This window comes from Scomber scombrus, chromosome 13 (genome assembly GCF_963691925.1).
Source record: "Scomber scombrus chromosome 13, fScoSco1.1, whole genome shotgun sequence".
Taxonomy (NCBI): domain Eukaryota; kingdom Metazoa; phylum Chordata; class Actinopteri; order Scombriformes; family Scombridae; genus Scomber; species Scomber scombrus.
The window spans coordinates 9,843,421-9,863,268 of NC_084982.1; the positions used below are offsets into that span (position 1 = coordinate 9,843,421).

At 40.1% G+C, this 19,848-nt stretch overlaps 2 protein-coding genes across 5 annotated transcripts; both read right to left on the reverse strand.

The window, feature by feature from the left end:
- Nucleotides 1-447: 447 nt before the first annotated feature.
- On the reverse strand, nucleotides 448-14,627 carry tfg (trafficking from ER to golgi regulator). Of its 4 annotated transcripts, none has more exons than XM_062431509.1 (8): nucleotides 14,495-14,627; nucleotides 12,598-12,811; nucleotides 12,246-12,329; nucleotides 9,406-9,552; nucleotides 8,383-8,550; nucleotides 8,022-8,168; nucleotides 1,839-1,916; nucleotides 448-1,710 (listed from the first exon to the last, which is right to left on the reverse strand). In XM_062431509.1, exons 2-8 carry the CDS (start codon nucleotides 12,779-12,781, stop codon nucleotides 1,310-1,312), a joined length of 1,209 nt encoding a protein of 402 aa, XP_062287493.1. In that variant the 5' UTR covers nucleotides 12,782-12,811; nucleotides 14,495-14,627; the 3' UTR covers nucleotides 448-1,309. The 4 variants fall into 4 exon arrangements, with proteins under 4 accessions (XP_062287493.1, XP_062287492.1, XP_062287491.1 ...); XM_062431508.1 differs by having other exon boundaries at nucleotides 448-1,713; XM_062431507.1 differs by having other exon boundaries at nucleotides 1,824-1,916.
- Nucleotides 14,628-15,767: 1,140 nt separating this feature from the next.
- jagn1a (jagunal homolog 1a) lies at nucleotides 15,768-16,433 on the reverse strand. Its single transcript, XM_062432143.1, has 2 exons — nucleotides 16,345-16,433; nucleotides 15,768-16,230 (listed from the first exon to the last, which is right to left on the reverse strand). The coding sequence occupies exons 1-2, from the start codon at nucleotides 16,431-16,433 to the stop codon at nucleotides 15,768-15,770; spliced, it is 552 nt and encodes a 183-aa protein (XP_062288127.1).
- Nucleotides 16,434-19,848: the final 3,415 nt, after the last annotated feature.

Genomic DNA, 19,848 nt, shown 5'->3' on the forward strand with positions numbered 1-19,848 from the left:
AATAAACCCTGAACACTATAAACCTATACAATAAATCCTAACTATCAATATTGCAGACTATTTACAGCGGTCAAATTCATCTAAAATGAGTGATGTCAGCTTGGCACTGATTACAATGAGGGTGTTAGATAACTTCTCTAAATTATCCTTAATAAAACCTTTGCGCTCAATTGCCCTCACTCAGTTAGACAGTTTGACATGAAAGACCAACCACATGCTCCCACGCCACATGTCTCAGCCAACCACAACCCTCAGACAGGAAAACAAAATAGGGACACCAGCATTACCACAGTTTTCCAAATCCGGTTGGGGGAGAAGGGGAAAAGGGAAGCCAAACTTAACAGACATGAACTCAGAAACCACAGAGAGTGTGTTGAGAGAAAGACAGTGAGCTGACAGGGCCAAGAGCTGCACAGTCAAAACAAAAAGTAAAAAATAAACTCCATCTGGGTCTCAATCATTTATTAGGTTCAAGAAAAAAATGTTACAGTTTATACATAAACAACTAATCTCACTTGAAGGTGGAATTTGCTTTGATTTTTTAGTAAAAACCAGTGATAAGAGAAAGAGAAAGAGAGCAATCGCAAGCTTTACTGGAGGTGATAGAACAAGCTAAACAGAAGAAAAAACTTTTTTCATGAGACTGGGATCTACAACTCCCATAAGCCATCACTTAGCTAGTGTTCCCAACATGGGGCAGTTTCATTGACAAATTATTAATACCGACATGGTGGTGAAATTGATCAAATAAACAACAAAACAAAACATACAAAACATAACAACAAGGAGTAACATTTCATTTAGGTAGTGTCTTATAAATGCATCCACGCACAGTAAACCAAACATGGCTGAGATGTACGACACAGATGCTGATCTGACTCAGTAAATGAAGTGTTACCATGAAAACAACATTAAACTACAGTTTGTGAAACAGCCTGTTTTGGTCTTCCAGGTGTGCGCATACAGACTTGTTACATTTTTACAAAGACGGGTACAAGAGGGCAGAGCAGACAGTGGTGGTGACAGGAGACGAGGGACCAAAAAAAAAAAAAAAAAACCCACAAAAAAAACAGGGAACGTACGCCAAGGCCAGAACACAGAGGTGTGTTGGAGAGACAGCATACAAACACTAACCATCAGACTTGGTGGGGGTGGGGGGTGGGGTTGCTTGTTTTATATTTGGACTTGATATTTGTACGAGGGGAGATGCAGAGCAATAAAGCATGTTTCCTGCACCCAGTCCAAACAGTTGGAGCCACATAGAGGGTAGGGAGTTTGGGTGTGTGTAAGGATCGTCCACTACCCTCTTTTACCGGTATCCGGGACCTGGCTGGGTGTAGCCCTGGCCGTAAGGGGGGCGGTTGCGAGCATACGGGTTAGCAGCTCCGGGTGGAGGGGTGACAGTGTTGCCCGGAGGCGGGGTGTATCCTGGGCGGGGCTGGTACCCAGAGCCGGGCTGGGAGCTGGGCGGCAGGCTGTAGTTGGCAGGCTGGGAGGCCTGGGAGGTATAGTTTTGAGGAGGGAATGCTCCTGGTGGATACTGCTGGGCTGCCTGAGATGGATGAGGCTGCTGCTGGCCACCCTGGAAGCCCGCTGCTGGGGCTGGACCAGGGGCAGGAGCCTGGGAGGAGGGAGGCGCATAGCTCTGGAACTGCTGCTGCGGCGGCTGTGGTGGACCGGGCTGAGGGGCTCCGGGCTGAGAGCTGTATCCTGCTGAGAGGGGCAGGTAGAAGAAAATCTCTTTAATTCACTCCAGAGAGGAAAGAAATCCACCTCACTTCACAACAAACCACAAATTTAATGGTGAGCATTTTTGCTCTTACCAGGGTATTGCATACCATACTGCTGCTGTTGTGGGGCACCTGGTTGCTGAGGCGGGTATCCACCTGGAGCCTGGTACTGCTGATACACCTGACCTGAAAACAGCAGAGAGAGAAACTGTCACCCACTATTCATTCATCTATGTGATATTCTAGCTTCATCTAGACTTGTAAATTGAAGTGTCTCATATGAAATTCAAGACACTTCCATTTACACATAGCCACATACAGTATGTCTCTCGGCCAAAGCAGGAATCTGATTGTAATATGTCTTAGTTGTGTTGAGCTATATGCAAATCAGGACAGCCCCACTTAAGCCCCAAGTGTGGTGGTAACACACCTAAAGCTGCCAAAAACATTAAAACATTAACGACTACCCACAAACTAACACAAACATTCGGGCTGTTTCTGAAATCACTCACGTCTTTATTTATTACGCACTTTATTTACCCTCTGCCATTTTATTTGAGTGTCCAAATCCTGAGGGTGTTAATTTCTCCACTACATAGTGCCTTCAAAAATTCCACAATGGAAAAAAAAGTAGTGTCCATGACATTAACATTGCTTTCTGCTAACAATCCCACAATGCAATAGGTTGCATTTTACAAATGTGAGAATTACTGTAGTGTGACTCCACATCTGTCAGTGATGAGGTTAAATGAGGGCGATTAGTAGGTTTAAAATCTTAATCTTCTGCTCTCTATTGAGTGAACTATGTGTGCATTATATAGAGAGCATTGAAAAATTGAATTATTTTGGACACAGTCATGGATGACTGCCTACTCGCTAGCCCACACTGATCAACACTCTTACACGCGTATATCATGGTTTCACTTATCAGGGATCAGATTCATGTTACAACGGCCACTTCAATATGATCAAATATGGTGAAATCACTAGAGCCTTGGTTAATTTCAGTGTAACTTAAGCTTCTATTATCAGAGGGGACAGACCATGTGCAGGCTTCAACAGATCACTTACTGATGTAGTTACAGTAAGTGTCTTGGAGTGACATGCATTTACCCCTTTTCAACATCTGGCTAGAATGTGTTTAGTCAGATTACAATGTGTCCCGAATGCTTCTTGGCTGCATTTACACTTAGCTTTTTTGATACTGGATAGCTATCCGTTGCACATGAAGCAACTGTGTAAATATGGTTTCTGTATCTTCATGGAAACACCTGTGCACCTGGACAGAATAATACACGAGTGCTTCCATAGAAACAGCTGCAACCACTTTGATATAAGTGTTTGCTGCTAAGAGCGCAATACCCAGAGAAATCTGTCTGTGGCACATTACAGTAAGAATTGGCTTCAAGCTATAGAGCAGCACACAGGTGCCCGAGCAGACGTAAACACACACACACACACAAAAGATGTAAAATCTCTTAAAACAGAGGCTGACGCATATACCTGCTATCAAGATGCTGTATACACACAGACGTGCATAACTCAACAGGCGCCATCCTCCTCACCAGACATGTCTATGTTTGCAGACAGTGACTTCCTGCTGCACTTTTATTAACCATGACTTCACCAGTCCACACTGCCTACGTGCACATGTGGAGGATGGTCACAATCACCTCGACAACTGTTCAACTCGACTCAGTGTTGTGACTTAAAGTAAGTAATCCTTTAAAGGCCTCTGTACACCCAAAGGAAGCCTGGAACATCATGTTACACATATTAGCCCATTTGAGTGGTGTGACGAATAATCAATACTATTTGGCTCAAGAGGGACGCCATTGCACAATCTTTTTTTTTTCATGTTTCAAAAAACATGGAAAGTTTTTCCTTGTTTTTTTTAATTAGCTTACAAAGTTTTCCATTGAATGAAGACTTGGCAGACCAATGGTCGCCTTTATACGAGACCCAAATCTTACCCCCAGATCCGCCTGGCATATAAATCGGGGTGACTGCACATGAAAAGCACAGAGAGTGAAAAAGAGCAACATCAGAGTCCAGTGTTTTTTTTCAAGAGCTGGTAAAACTGGTGCTTTTCCACTCTTTGGGAGGGCTGATATAGTAGTACTTACAATTCTGTGTCAAAACAGAACAAAGCTGAAAAGGAGATGAGGACCTCCTATTTAATGATTTTGTACTACTGTCAAGGAACCTTAATGTACTCAAGAATAAGCATTAATGTTATTATTATACCTCCATACTTTGGAAGAAATTTTTTATTTTCCATCCACTGGTTCATGATTTAAACATTCAAAGCAGCACTTCCATGCGTACAAAATTAACTTTTTATATTTAAATAGTCCAAGAGGCTAATGCTAAATGTGCTTACTTTACATTGCTCAAAGGGACACAACTAAATACTGCTAAAATCAATTTGGCTTTGTAGTATCTTTTTTATAAGCAGAGCCGTGATGTGGCAACCATGTGTTATCTCACTGACAGCACCTTTAACATGAGCACCATGGTCTTTATTGTGTGAAGAGGCATGTGTGTGAAATTGGCTGCTTCTCCTGTTCTCCTTGGTCTGTAATCCATCATGAGTCTTATGTAAGAAGGATGCGTGGCTGCTTCTTTCACCTCAGTGTAGCCAAGAGGTCGGCCATCGGCCTGCTAAGTGTTCGCGGGACAGAAATGACAAGGGGCTCGCTGACAGAGCCGCACTGTTTCAAGAGCGGACAAACCACAAGTTGGGAAAATGATGTTCATTGGAACAAAGCACTTGGCTGTAGTTCTGCTGACCTCTGAGCATGCCTTTATAAGGAGTCATGAGAACATGGTCTTATTTTTTAAATAAACATTTCACACCAAGCACATGTCTGCCCATCTGATAAAGAACCCCACGCAACTGTTTGAGCTGTTGAGACATATGCATGTGTTTACAGTTTCTTTCTCTCTTGCGCAGATGTAAATTATTGCCAAGGGTCCATCGGCATCTGACAGACAACAGGTCGAAATCTTTACCATCTGCTTATGGATCTCATTAGCAGCATTCTCATGGCAACGTGTAATTTAAGCTTTCATTAAAAGTGAGCTTAAGGCTGCCTTTAAAAAGCCACACATGCCCAGTTGGCATCCAATCTCATGTATAACTGTTTTACAAATTCTTGTGCATCAACTGGCTGATTTGCCTTGAGGCTGTCATACTGACAAACAGTCTCTGCATCCAGAGGCAGGAAGAATGTGAGGACAGAGAGTTTAATGTCTCTAAGTGCCAACCATGTGCAGCCTTGCTTGGCGTAAGGAAAGAGATGAGGAAGGGATACTGTGATAAAGGCATGTATGAGTAGTTGACAAACTCTTCTTTGCCACTTTGGGGTTTGAGATATACTGAAATATCTAAAAACCTATCACAAGACCAAAAGATGGTATCTAGCAAGAGCTGCCAGTCTATGTAATCCTGTCCTGCTTAACTTCTTACTCACAGAGGGGCTTGGGCACTTACTACCTCACATCTAGCTGCCAATACACAGCGATGGGAACTTGAAACTCTTCCCTGACAATGGCAATTCCATTAAAAAAAATCCCATCTTCATTTCAGTAATGGCATCCCCGAGTCACCACCTCTAGTAATGCCTGAAAGTAATGGTCAGAATCAGGGTGTAAAATTATCTTTTCCATCCTGTCCTCTGGTTAGTCAAAGCTTAAATTATACCAGCCAATAGATTGTTTTTTTGGTCAGTGAGGGAAGCATTTGTACCAGTCACTTGCAAATTTTACCAGCATTTGGCTTGTGGCTGGTACTAATTTTGTTCTCTGGTCAGAATCAAACAACACACAAGCAAATAAGTTACTTATGATATTAGGCCGTCTGTTGTTTCTCCCATTCTTTGTGTTATAGAAGAAGAGGGGAAAAAAAGAACCAAGAATAGCTTTCTGTTGAGCTGGCTGTTTGTGTGCGACATGATGTGTCGGTGGCCAACCCCGTGACAGAATAAGTCTTCCTTCTGAACCAACTAAACTCTTACGAAGCCCTAAGGTTAGGTCCTGTGACGCTAACCAGGCCAAACCATAAACCACCAGTTAAATTGGAGAACTCATACCACGTGTGCTGATCGTGTCACAGGTGCGGTCAGACGTCAGCCGTCTGACTGCTCTGAATGGAAGTAATGCCTCTCACACGCTGCTACAAAAGGCATCTCCTATTCACAAGTGGTCTTGGCATTCAGCTGGACCAAACCACGAGATGAAACCAATCCAGTCCATTTACAGCAACATGGTAATCAAAACAGAAGGTTTCACCTCTCCGTGACTCTGTTAACTTGACTGGGCCTCTTTTCATGACAAAAACAAAACACAGCAGATAATCACTTATTTTAAAGGTGAAGGCTGGATACTGGCTGCTGTTGATGTCCAAAACACATCAATGAGCCACACCACTGGGTGAGAGGTCTACAGTACATGCACAATTCTAGTAAGTAAGATCAATTCAATGCTGGTTTGGCTCTGCATGAGATTTGTTGACAAAGACAAAAATATAGAAAATCTGCATCCTTATCATTTAAGTAAGATCATTTGATAAGGGAAATGGAGAAGCAAAACTTTCCCTCTGAACAGTATCCTATATACTGTGTTGTTGTGAAAATCAGGCAAAGTAAGACTTGTTTTTACCATCGCACTGCCTGATCCTTCTTCATTTATCTCTATTTAGGCCTTGGGTTTGGGCCCAACATGCGTCTGCGTTAAGGATTGCACACAGGGGAGTGCTGTGATAAGGCCTCCTCAGAGGAAGATAAATACTAATTCCAAGGATACTCTTGTTTACATACTGTTGATTAAGATTCCACCACGGTTAGGCTCAAGGATCATTCCTCATTGAATGAAACTTGCTGCCTCGACAGCAGAATGGATCAGACTGCCAAAAACAGTTGCTTAGAGTTGCTACAGTAAACTGCAAACTCCAGATGATGTAACTAAGTCATAAAATGTATATTCATCCTGTCTGCTAAGCTCCTCCATTAATTATTTTGATTGAAATGATTTGCTGCATCTTCTTTATTTTCTGTTTCTTTCAGTTTGCTCTGCTCATATCATATTACCTCACATATAATATTCTTCCACTTCATTAATATTGTACTTGATCTAATTTGCTATGGGTCTCTGGCAGGGTGAAAATGATACTGTCTGTAATCCTATGAGAGCTAATATGATGGTAAGTGACACAGACACTACACAATGGTATTATAATATGGTCTGAGTCTATCATTATACAAAATCACTCATAAATATGCAATTGTTCTGTGAGTGGGCAGAACTAGGAGTGTCACATCTCACATGTAGGACTGTAGTGACTGTGGAATGGGAGAAGTGTTTACCTTATATTCATTCAGCAGTGGCAGTGAGCGTTGCTGCTAAAATTTCACTTGTTCATTAATATCAATGGGCTACTAATGATTTTCAGTCACATTGTGCGAGCATGACAACAAACATCATCATGGAATTGCATCAAACCCCTGAATCCTCCCTCTTCACATTCTTTAAAGGACATCTACGTGAAAAGTACTGTTAGAAGAGTAAAACAGTAGCGTAGCTTCTTTAAGGACTACGGCAGTGTGTAGTGTGTGCGTAACAAGTGCTTGGTTAGGCGAGTGGCAGAAAAGGCACTGTGAATACGAACAGAACAGAGGAAAAGGTTAGCAGTAAATGTACAGTAAAGACTACAATGTAGTAGTTAATATATGCTGCAGCTTCTCAATACCAAGAAAAGTGGCTAGCCTAATCCGACCTGGCTCACTAAAGCTGGACTGAACTGACCTTTAAGGTAGACCAGCTATTCTCATTTAGTCAGCCAGATCTTTAGATTAGACATTTTATGACACTGACTAATTTTTAAATTACAGCTAAAATCATGTGTCTCTAGGTGGTGGACTGATAAATATACTGTAAGAACTAACGCCACTAATCCAGAATGTTTCAAAGATTAACTTCAGTACTTATCTCACATTACAGCAGATAAATAGGACAATTTATAGTCTTTGGAAATTTTAGAACAACATTGAAACTTTCTTGCACAACGGGGACTCACATTTTAGTGGAGCCACTTTGGTAGTAACGTTGGAGGAACATAATATGTAATGGCATCACTGTGAAAGAACATTTAATTGTGTAACCACCCACAATGCAGGGTTTCTGACTCCCTGCGGTCTTTTGAACAATATCCCACAGCGCATGCCTAACAGGCATACCTTCCTCGTCAGCTATTATGCTGTGTTAAACATGGCATGTGTGCATGTGGCTCACCATCCATGCCAGCTGGGGGTGCCTGTTGTACTCCAGGATAGGGAGCCTGTGGTTGGGGGGGCACTCCTGGCTGAGGGGCTGCAGACGAGGAGGAAGCAATGCTGTCAGGCGTTCCTGAGCGCTCCTCTGGTGCAACCACTGGCAGAACTACAGACACCACAGAGGGAGACAGGCGTGCGCTGGAGATATGAATGCCTTATGTGACGGTTAAAACAAAACAGCAAGCCAGCGAAAAAACATCTGTTAAATTTAAAAGTGACGTGCCAGTCATGCGCCCTCACGAAAATAACAGCAGAGATTAAAGTCAGATTAATTTACAATAGCATCCTTAAATTTTCTGCGGTTGGTTAGTGTGTGATACCTGCAGGCTGGTCCTCGCTCAGGCCAAAAGCGGAGATGACATTCTTGCTGACTTCGTCCTGGTTTTTTAACGGGTCGAAGGCTGACATGCTGGCTGCGCTAACTGGGATAGCCTGTTTCACTGTGGTTTCTGCTGTCACCATCTTACCCTCACGTCCATCCACTGATTCTAGAAATGAAGCCAGGAAAATGTGTAAGCGCTGACAGATTGAAATGGTGCAAAACATGTATGCCACATTTTGCATGAGTCAATTATAAACACATTTGTTGTTAGACCACGAACACAAACATGTAGTAAAAAAGGGTATAAGGGTCTGAGTAATCTTCAAAAACAGGTTTTTAAAATTAACATTGCCAAAGCCTCGTAAACCTTGACCTTAATTATAACTCAAAAAATAAATCCACCTGTTTGTCTCAGCAGGGTGCCAAAAGGCAGCATACAGATAACCGCTTCCCATTTCATTGCTTGATTCAAGCCAAATCACATTTGAATATGTACTTGATGAGGAGTGAGCAGAAAGAAAAAGCTACATAAAGTTACAGTTCACAGAGGATTACAAACAGCGACTGAAAATCAGTTTTAATACAGCAGCCAACTACCATAATGTAAAATAACTCCACACTGTCCTTAAGCAAATGCTTTGGTCATTTATGATGACGAAGGAAGGGCGTGTGTGGGTGTGAGTGACCACAGTTCAACTGGACTAAACTACAACGTATGCAGTATGTAATTATACAAGTGCCGCATGCTGTCTTTCCACAGAGGATGTGGCATGTGTGTTCATCTGGCCAGCGCGGGATGTCAAGCCCGATGCCATATTTAAAAACTCCATATACAGAGAGTATATCTGGCTGTGATAGGCTTAATCAGTATTGTGTGAACTCATTTGTGTCTCGTGTTTAAAACAATTCAGAGACCAGTTGTGCACACATAAACTGCAGGAAGACTCGAGGCATTACAATGTGTAAGTGTGTGTGTGTGTGTGTGTGTGTGTGTGTGTGTGCTTGGTGGGGGAGTGCTTACCACTGACAGGTGCTGTAGCAGCCAGACCAGGCTCTGTGGGGGGCTCCAGGCTGTCCAGGAGGTTGTTGACTTTATTCCTGAGCTCAATGAGCTCCCTGCGCAGGTACTTCACCTGGCTAGACTCCAAAGGACGTGGCTGACCATTCACTGAAGATTTAAAGAAGGAGTTAAGGGACACAAATGAGCAAATTAAAGAGAATCTTGTAATCTGTTTGGGGACCGATTTAGCAAAGTCAAACATTTTCCATCCCTGCACAGCGTTTGTGTGTGAGACCTCGAGGAGGCTGATGGATAGAATTTGATTCCTGATCGCTTTTACAGGATACAGCAATCCCCTGGTCAGTACCATTATTAATGGGACTTTTTTGTGCATTACTGAATCTGGATCTCATTAAATCTGATTGTTCCCCACTTGGGACAATACTGCCTTGAACTTCAACTTGCTTATTGATACAGATCATGGTCAAGAACTAAGTTACACCAATGAGCTATTAAGACTTTATAGGTCAGACTGTGTAAAAGTGTGTCAACGGTCTGTCATATGGTAAACCAAACCAAAAATGGCAGGAAAACCAAGCAGCCTGACCTCACACCCAAAAAAGAATGCAGACTAACAGACTGATAATACACATGAATGCTTGTAGGTAATTAACATCTTCCATATACATGTGTGAATAACGTGTGACCTGGAAAAGCTGTTAATTCCAAACTAAGTATGCGTGCATTATGAATGATGATCTGTCCCAATTCTGTTAGCTCTGCACTTGTAATATCTGGTATTAAAGGGATCATCTATCACATGGTTGAATCTGCAAAGCCATTCACAACAACAGCCAGCCCAACACAGGGAGCTTCATCCTCACTGCACCAGCTCTGCATTGAGCAAAGCAAGAAGCCCTGGCTTGTAGGTTAGCTTTTCTTTCCACTAACTGTGTGTATATTTAAAATGAAATAAAGTCACACATAGTGCTTAAATGTGTATCTGAAGATGAAAATAAAACAATCACATTAACCAATCTGTAGGAAACACAGTAAAGTTAAAATTATGCTCTGTTCCTCCATGCCTCATAATGTACTATGGCTTAGCAAACTGAACCCTTGTGACCTGAACCACACAGGTCACTCTTAACTACTTTCAACTCTCATTTTCCCACTACAGAGTTGTAGACGAGTGGAATTTCCATTGCAGAAGACCGAATGTGAGAATGAAGATTGCCGGACATTCCCTTCTCGCACAAGTTTCTTGAGTTTGAGTGGATAATGCTGAACAGAGATGCACGGGGTCATGAGGCGCTGCGCTGAGACACGAGCTGCAATGAGATTCCATCTACTCTTGCTCGCTTTGAATATCGACACATGTCGAAGAATATCAGTTCCACGTGAGGGCGCGACATGTGATGACAAGCCATGGCTCGGCTTTGATTGGGAGAGGAAGTAAAATATTTTTAAAAGAAGAAAAGAAACAAATATCTCTATGGATCCCTGGCTAAAACAGCAGCAACCAGAGGACAGACTGGCTGGAAGAGCTGCACGGCAAACAAGCTGTCAGTGCAGATTCAAGAGCATAGTGAGTGTGTGTTACTGCATGTATAACTTTGTGCAATTCATATTCGACTTTTAGATCTAGATTAGATTGTTACATTTTACTGATTAAAGTCCATGTGTGCTATGCTTATGAGACATTTTCATAGCTGATAGCAATATTTTGTATTCCAAACTACAATTTGATTCCTAGCAAAATGGAGACACATTTAGGCTATATAAGAGCAAAGCATTGGAACATACTCCTGCCTTTAAATGAATTACATAAACAGGAAAGAGAATAATTCATGAACATGAACAAAAAACACATGTGATATAGAAACAGCCAGCCAGGACATAAAAAACATATCATCAATAAAATTACCAAGTATTTAGATATTTACAGATGCTGACCCTCATGCGCTTATGGCCTTATATGGGCATGTATTCTTTGCTGTGATTGAAAAAAACAAACAATCCCAGATGGCAATCAGTACAATTAAATTAATGATGTGCAATATACTTTATCATCAAGTCTGCATGTGTCTGCCTTCTTTACTTTCATGCCTGTAATTTATGTATGATAACGAAACTTGTAATCAAGATTTTTTGGGTTTTTATTGTTTGTCTGGAAAAGATCACACTTGTAACACCTTAGCTTCATGTGTATGCCATGTAGCTGCTGGGTTCGTCTTGTTTTCAAGAAACAGAACTGGATTCTGATTCAAGCAATGGTCATATTATAATCTAGGTCAAGTAAGGCACTGCATGCAAATACTCTTGTAAAAACTCTGAAACCTGTCAACACAACTTTATGTAACATGTTGTTGAAACTGAGAAAAACAGGCTTCAACCTGACATGATAGGGTGATGTCATTAATTCTTATATGACCTACAACTGAAGTCACACAGCTACATGGCTATTGAATGATTGTGGACTAAAAAAGTGGAAGATATTTAAGATTAAGAACCAGTATAACTGGATCTTTTGTCAAGATGCACATCTACTGTCTGTACTGTTTGTTTGCTGAACCAGCCCTTAGTGACATACAGAAATTCCACACCAAATTAGTCATAAGGGAGTGCAGACAACTTTCAGACACACAGAGAGGTGTTGTGAAAAGCTTAAGCTGGACTGCCCTCCAGTGCCCGGTTGCTGTAAATGATTCTCCATTTATAGCAGATGAAGAATCATCTTGGTGTAGAGTTTATCATGACGAGGTTATCATGTGAAATGAAGACTTTAAAAACCTACAGGCTTAAGGTGTGGGATTTCTCAAAGCAAAGTTCAATTAAAAGGAAATGCTTTAACGTCTTACCAAACAAAGTCAGTTTGAGTATTCTACTGCACTGGATTGCGAAGGAGAGATCAGAGCTGTCGAAGATGGTGATGAGGTCATCATCTACAAAAAAGGAACAGAGCAGATGATTCACTGTATGGCAAATTATCTCTAATTAACAAAATATGTTGAGATACCAAAACAAAAAACAACCTTTACTCCCTTATTAGAATTACATAGTCAAGTGAACCAATGTAATGTTCACATGATCAGTACCAACTGCACCTGACTTCATAATAGATAATGTGGTCAGGGGAAGACTCAACACTGACATTTTTACCCTTGAGAATAATTAGGGCAGAGCAGACCTGAGCCAGGTGTCCCGACTCACCTTCATCCTTGTATTTGATGGTAACCTCGTCGTTACTCTGCAGCTTGCCCCTGAAGACACGTTGCATCATCAGCACCAGCTCATCATAAGTAATGTCCTCGTTATGGATAGGGATGCGTCTGATGTCATCACCCAACTGGGCTTTGATGATCAGCTTCCCGCTCAGGTCCAGCTGGCCGTTCATTGTGCGGTCCGACCTCTTCTGCTCCAACCACTAAACAGGGTCACAGAGGAAGCAGTTTTAACAACAGCCAATTAAATAATAAGTCCATTGACTTATTATGGCTGCAAGATAGTGGTTACAGTCATAATGATTATTTAACACAGTATTGGTCACAGTTATATGTGCATTCATTTTTGAGAACAAAATAGCATCATTCCAAATGGTCAGAAAACCTCCACTTTAAATGCAAGATTTCTTAATAGGTACAATGGGAAAGTTTAAATCTTGAAATAAAAAGTGACTTCATGAAACATGTGTTTAATATCATCACAATAAAGAAAAGCAACTAAATGCACTCATCATAGCCGTAAAACTGAGGCCCTGGGGAAGAACAGATTTGTGTAAGTCATTGTTTTGATTAACATGTGGTTGTTACATTAATAAGTATGATTGGGTTATGATGAAATTAGCAGCTGCTCTTGACATTGATTGGGCTTTATTGTCTTGCTTGAGGGCACCTTGACAACTACAAACAGAGGGAGCGTGCTTCCCTTTACTTTCAGTCCCTGGTAAACATGATTTGATTTGACAGTGTTCACTTCCAAACAATGAGACTATCTCCCCCTGGGGAGATATAATCTCTGTCACAATAAGAGGACAATCCAATCAAAACTATGCCTATACATTTACAATGCCATACAGTTTCACTTTATCTGCAGAGTCTAAGGGTCAAACAACGCCAAGTGATGTGGCAAAGACTTTTCTAAGCTATGATAGATCTCCTTACAGACTTTGACTCTAGTGGCTCTTTCATGGGGATCATATATGAGATATTAATTATGTCATGTGTATAATCACCTTATTAACCTTCGATTTCGTTTAACTGTAACTTGTATGTAATAAAATGAAGAAAGCCTGCTGACTGTGGTACACCAGTGTGTCTCTGCTTGATCATATGTAGTCACCAGTCGGATTGACTGTGACAATATATTACTGTGAATTCAATCTCAGAGATGCTCCGGCTTTGCCTGTCCTGGCCAGATGAATAATTGGCTGGATGCTAAGGGTTATGTGGTAGCTAACGTTTAGCAGAGCAACTACGTTACTACGTAAACACACAGATGTCGACTGAGATTAAAAATTGGTAAATTGTAATCAAACGTTTCAAATGTCTCCCACATTATTTATTTTAATGTTGGCAAATCGCAGAGTCATCTGTCAGTGGCGCACATACTTTATCCTAAAAGTTTGCTAGGCCAGTGTCAACGATGACAATACAAACTATACATTGTGTTTTAAATAAACTAACAATATAGTTAATATTCCACTGTATTACGTTTGTTCACCACAAAATAATCTGCCTCAATTTCAGCTTCGCGTTGTTAGCAATCTGTCAGCAAAAACAGGTTTTACTATAGCTCACTATGTAATAGCTACCATAAATAAACATTCAGAGCTAGGTAATCCATTACATTTTTAAAACAAGAATGCAACATCGTCACTTTCCTTACATCAGAACAGATTAACTGTTAGTCGTGGTGTGAATCTTTTTATAAGTTACTTTCCACGAATCGCTCCCAACACCTGTTTGGATGAGCTAGCGTAACATTAGTCAGCTAACGCTAACTGGTTAGCTAGCTAGCTAGCTAGCCACATACAGTCAATCAATGATTGCAAAAATACTGTGGTGTGGTTAAAACTACGTTCGACACCAAACCCAAGAAAGCCTCTCACCTGTATCTGACGACTTGACCACGCTGTACTTCACAGGTTTACCCAAACTGTGAAAATGAAATCTGTTAGCTAGCCTAGCTAGACCCGGCTGCCAGCATCAGGAAGTGTCCTCTCGCCTGACAACGTCACCCAGTACGTGGCACTCACTGAGCGCAGCCGCAGACGATCTGGCACAAAGTGCGCTGTGATTGACTCACCAAACAGTGATGATGATCAAACATCACTCCCAAACAAATTTATGAACACAAATGTACTTTTTATTCCGTTCACAAAGCATTATTTACTTATACACACAAACATGTAACTCTGGCCTTCTGATGCTGAGGGAAAATACCAGAAAACATAACAATACAGATAGTTCCCGTGATTACCACCTTGGCTGTGATAGTTTCCATCCTTTTTTACTTTTAAATAGCCAATAAATTCATTCATTTATTCATTATTTAATTCATTCAAAACGTTGAAATAAAACAAAGTGTATGTCTGGGATCCCTCATTACATGTTGCGATGTCTAACAAGAGGGCTTTTTGAAAAATGTAAATAACTTTTAGAGGCTTTAGGAGGAACATACAACATTAAACAATAAATAAAGCAAAGGTTTGATAACAACTTTGATAGGAAAAAGAAAACTGTGTCATAAATCAGTTTTTTTCTGTCCTACCATCTTGCAACCCACTGATAATGCAACGACCATTTTTGGGGGTCCCAACTCCAGGTTGGGAACCACTGGCTTGGATGAATTTTGAAAAAATAATGTCCAAGGTAGATGTAGCAATGAGGGAGACTACATCAGCATATCTGCAACAGACGCAAACCTGCTTTGTTTAATAAATACAGTGAACAAAATGCAGATGTTAAACAGTTCATGCTATTACTGTTCTATAAATATGAACATCTCAATCAAGGTGACAGTTTTAGACAGATGACAACAATGTCCTGGTCATAAATGACCTCTTTCTCTGTGAGAAGAAAGCAGAAACCCAGACTCTGTGTTGAACAGGGTGAGAGGTGGTTTATGGATGCTGCTTTAATGCCACTCCTGACTGTGTAAGCTAGACATTTATAATCAGTTTTTAAATACGAAAAAAAAACAGCTCCAGATTCCTGCATGAATTTGAAATCTTCCTCTATTTTACAGAGAGCACTAGTTGCTAAGGTATGATGTTCCATGATGAATGATGACTCAATAAATAGACACAAATAAGACTCATAAATAACTCATAAATTAAGATAAAAAAACAGTTTTGCCCAGTCAAAGCTTTCTTTCCTCTATTATTTCTTCTTCTTCTCCTGAGTAGCGTCAAACCATGAGTCTAAAAGCTTTTTCATGTAATATAACTGCCATGCATGCACTTGTACAGCAACCACCATGACTAGGTACATAACAGTCACTGCGGAGAAGCCAAAAATGAAGCGGTAGGCCTTTCCATGGCGGTAGAGCTGCTGTGCTACAGGAAACATCTCCATTCCACCATAAATAAGAGGTGCCACAGAGAACAGGCCTCCACTGATCATGGATATGACCAAATAGCTGATATTGTTTTTTGGAAGTGACAGGCTGCTGCAGAGCAGAGGGAGCATGCTGAGCAGGTAAGGGTACTCCCACTGATACGGCATGGACACTGTGTCATGTGACACCAGTTTAAAGTGGCTGACAGTCACTTGTGCAGCCACCAGGAGCCAGATCAGAAGATGGACAATGTTTAACTTCCGCACCTCTGACTTCAAGGCAGCACTGTAAAACAAATAGCAGACAGTCAGGGTAATGTCAGACACTCTTGAACACATTATTGCTATTTAGAGATAACATTTATATCTCATGTCCAATATCAAACAAAGAGTTACTTGCCTCATCTGGTACTGTGGGGCCACCTTCTCTCTGTGTTTAAAGTCACTTCCATTGGTGCCAACAGCTCTGGGGCCAACACGTGATGTCATGTTGAGAGAAACCTGCTGACACACAAAACAAATTGTTCTGTAGAAGGCAGATAGTCCAAAATATTTTCCCAAGAACCATTGTGATGTCTGCAAATTGCTTTTTTTGGAGTGAAGAATTCAAAATGCAAAGACTTTACAGATACTAAAAGATGCTTTATTTATTTTCACATAACACAAAACAAAGAGGCAAATCCTCACAAGCTGCAACTAGTAATATTTAGCATTTTAGGCATGTGATTACCCATATGGTTGCCAATTAATTATCTATCAATCGACTTATAAATTAATCCAATATTTGTTTCAGATCCAAACACAGCAGTTGATATTTCAGCCTGCTCATCTCACAATTTTAGTACCCCACTATCAAATGATGCCACCAGAAGTGAAAAAAAATCTAGTAAATAAAAACTAATATGAAATCAGCCATTATGTTTACTTTTTATACAAAAATGCGAACAGCCACTGGATTTGAACATGACTAATTTAATACAGATTAGTGTGGATGTTGTGCCGATTTAAGGCAGCCTAGCATTAGTTAGCTACTGCTACTAGCTAACCTAATTCAGCATTACCTTTTGACGCATACATACTCGCATATAATGTAGCTTAACGCCGTTTCATTATCATCATTGACCATGGAGTGTGACACCTCTAGATTTAGATTTTAGCTTGACAGCAATGCTTACCGCTGCGTATTTCCGTGTTTCCTGTCAAACTCGGTGTTTAAAATTGCTCTAACAAAAGATGAGATGAATGGATGTTGCAAACAGCTGTGCGCATGCGCATGGTATTTTCTTTAAAGACCTCCCATCGCAGCATCAGCACCTCTCCCCCAAACACACAGCTGACATCCTGACGCCCATTCACAATTCTGACAAAATGGGATGCTCGGTCCTTATTAACCCACTACTTTCTGCTACTCTTAAGTATATAGCGTTTTTCAATGCTTTCTTTCTCTGCAATAATATTACCTGGCCTTTGATTTGGTGGGAAACTTTATTAATCACACTAGGAACCTTTAGGGCTATACACACAAAAATCTGTGGGTTAAATTTGAGCCAATTTGGATCAGTAGGGCACCAACACAATACTTAAATGTCATTCAGATAGCTACTCAAGACAAGTTGTTGTTCTGACCCAGTTTTAGTGTTACTTTGTATTTTACTGTTGGGTTATTTACCCAAACTAAAACTTCATAATCTACTCCTTTTAAACATACATGTGACAGTTTGTTATTGACTGTTAATACCTTATGTATTTTTTAAATGTCCAATCATTTTGTAGAAGAAACAATACATCTGTGACAGTTTTTGGCTACAGCCTTATGTGTCAAAATAACAGATTGCTACTGGGAAGGTTAACCCAATGATAAGATAATAAAGACCCCACCTTAAAGCCTTTACCATGTCAGATGTTGTCGTTTGTGCTATATATTCACAAACTTTTAAATAAATTAGCACAAACCCCTTGACATGATATACAGTATGAAGCCTGCAGCTCTTTGGGGCCTGGAGGCATTTCCCTGGTTAATAGAGCCATACTTGTATTTCACACTAACTAACCTTTTATCACTTCTCATCACTAGAGTAAGCCATCCCACATTTCATTGTACATTTTGAGACTTATATGTGACAAATAAATCTATGAATCTTGAATCTTGAATCTTGAATCTTGAATCTTGAATCTTGAATCTTGAATCTTGAATCTTGAATCTTGAATCTTGAACCTTGAATGTTGAATCCAGATGGTCATGGTCCTTAAGAAAGAAAGGACATCTCTCACACTGCTTTTCATATGTTCCTGAAACTTTTCAAACAATTAGAAATTTGTGTTGAGTCCCAAAAATATTTTTTTTGACACACTGTCCTCCTTGTGGCCTACAGTGGATTAAAAAAAATATACATCCAAAAATCTCTTCAAAAGATGCTGGACTTAAGAAGTAGATCCACACACTGTTCTCTGCTCCCACAATGTCTATTTTATCCGCTATTGCTATACAGTCTTTTGATTAATCAGATTTAATTGTGGCACCAATGGAGATCACGTTATATAGTATATTTGTGCATATTCAAAATGATGGTAATTTTCAAGAGGTGATTGGCCTGGAATGGTTGTAGCCCCAGGCAAATATGCACCCTCAAATAACATTGAAGTGATAATCAGTAACAGGTTTCTTGGAGTGCAAAACAATGTGATACATCAATCATGTTCTAGTTAATAAGGTCATCACAAGGGGAACAGTTTAAAGCTGGAATGGATAACTTTACATGTGGTGTGGCTGTCAAACTAGAGCAAAAATGACTCATCAATTTCTTGGATGGTAAACTGTCTTACGTTTACATGATGATATCACATAAATGTTTCTTGGTGGTGTGCTCTTCATTGGATGTATCAACCAGACCTGACAATTTGGTCAACATTTTTCAGTACACTTGGATAAGGATGAGCTCCTGCAGTGATTTTAATTAAGTAGTTTTCTGTTTCTGTATCAGCATCAGTCAAATGGATTTGATTTACTTTCTGTGAGCTTAGAAATACAAAATGTCCATGTCAGTTTTTAATTAAGAAATTTTATTTAGAAAAAACAACATAGACAACAAAAACAAATGTGAAACATTAACGCATAAGTTCTATGGTTACACTGACAATATTAGCACCATGGTTAAATGGATAAATATATATTTTCCTTTAGAAGTTTTCATGCTTGAAAAAGTGTTTTCATACAGTCAAAATAATAAATTATTGGTACAATTGTTGTATGAATTGCTGTAATATTCAATAAGTACTCACTAAGACTCCAATGATTTTGATCCATTTTAAAGGCAAATCTAGTTTATGTTCCACAAATCGGTCAGAAATGCATCCTAATGAAAGAGGATGCTGTGAAACATGTGACATATGGTCCTAATTTAAAATCTTGGCTTACAAAACAGTAACAGAATATAATCAACATACAGTAAGTTAAAATACATCAGGTAACAATTTACCTCTGAAATGGATTTGATGTGTTTTGACATAAAAGTCAAATGCAAAGTCATTGGATCAAATCTTTAGGGATTTGTTTGACTTTTCTTCCAACAGCAGGATTAACTTGAACCCTGCTTAGTAACTGTGATTGAGTATTATATTGTAGTAACAACTGTCCATCTATACATATTCACAGGCAGGGTGTGCACTCTCTGATATTGACCATATGTCAGTTATACTTGCATAGTACAACATTAATTAGTTACAGAGAAATGCTGTACAATGAGGGAGTTTTTCATATATTGTGTTTAATGTAGTTGAAGAAGTGGTTTTCACAATTCTGGGCAAAATTATGTGGTTGTTTGACCTCTGTGTTTTACATAAATCGATTTATTTACGGTACTGTTAAACCCATAAACCTGTACAGCTGATTTGCCCATTGTACCCA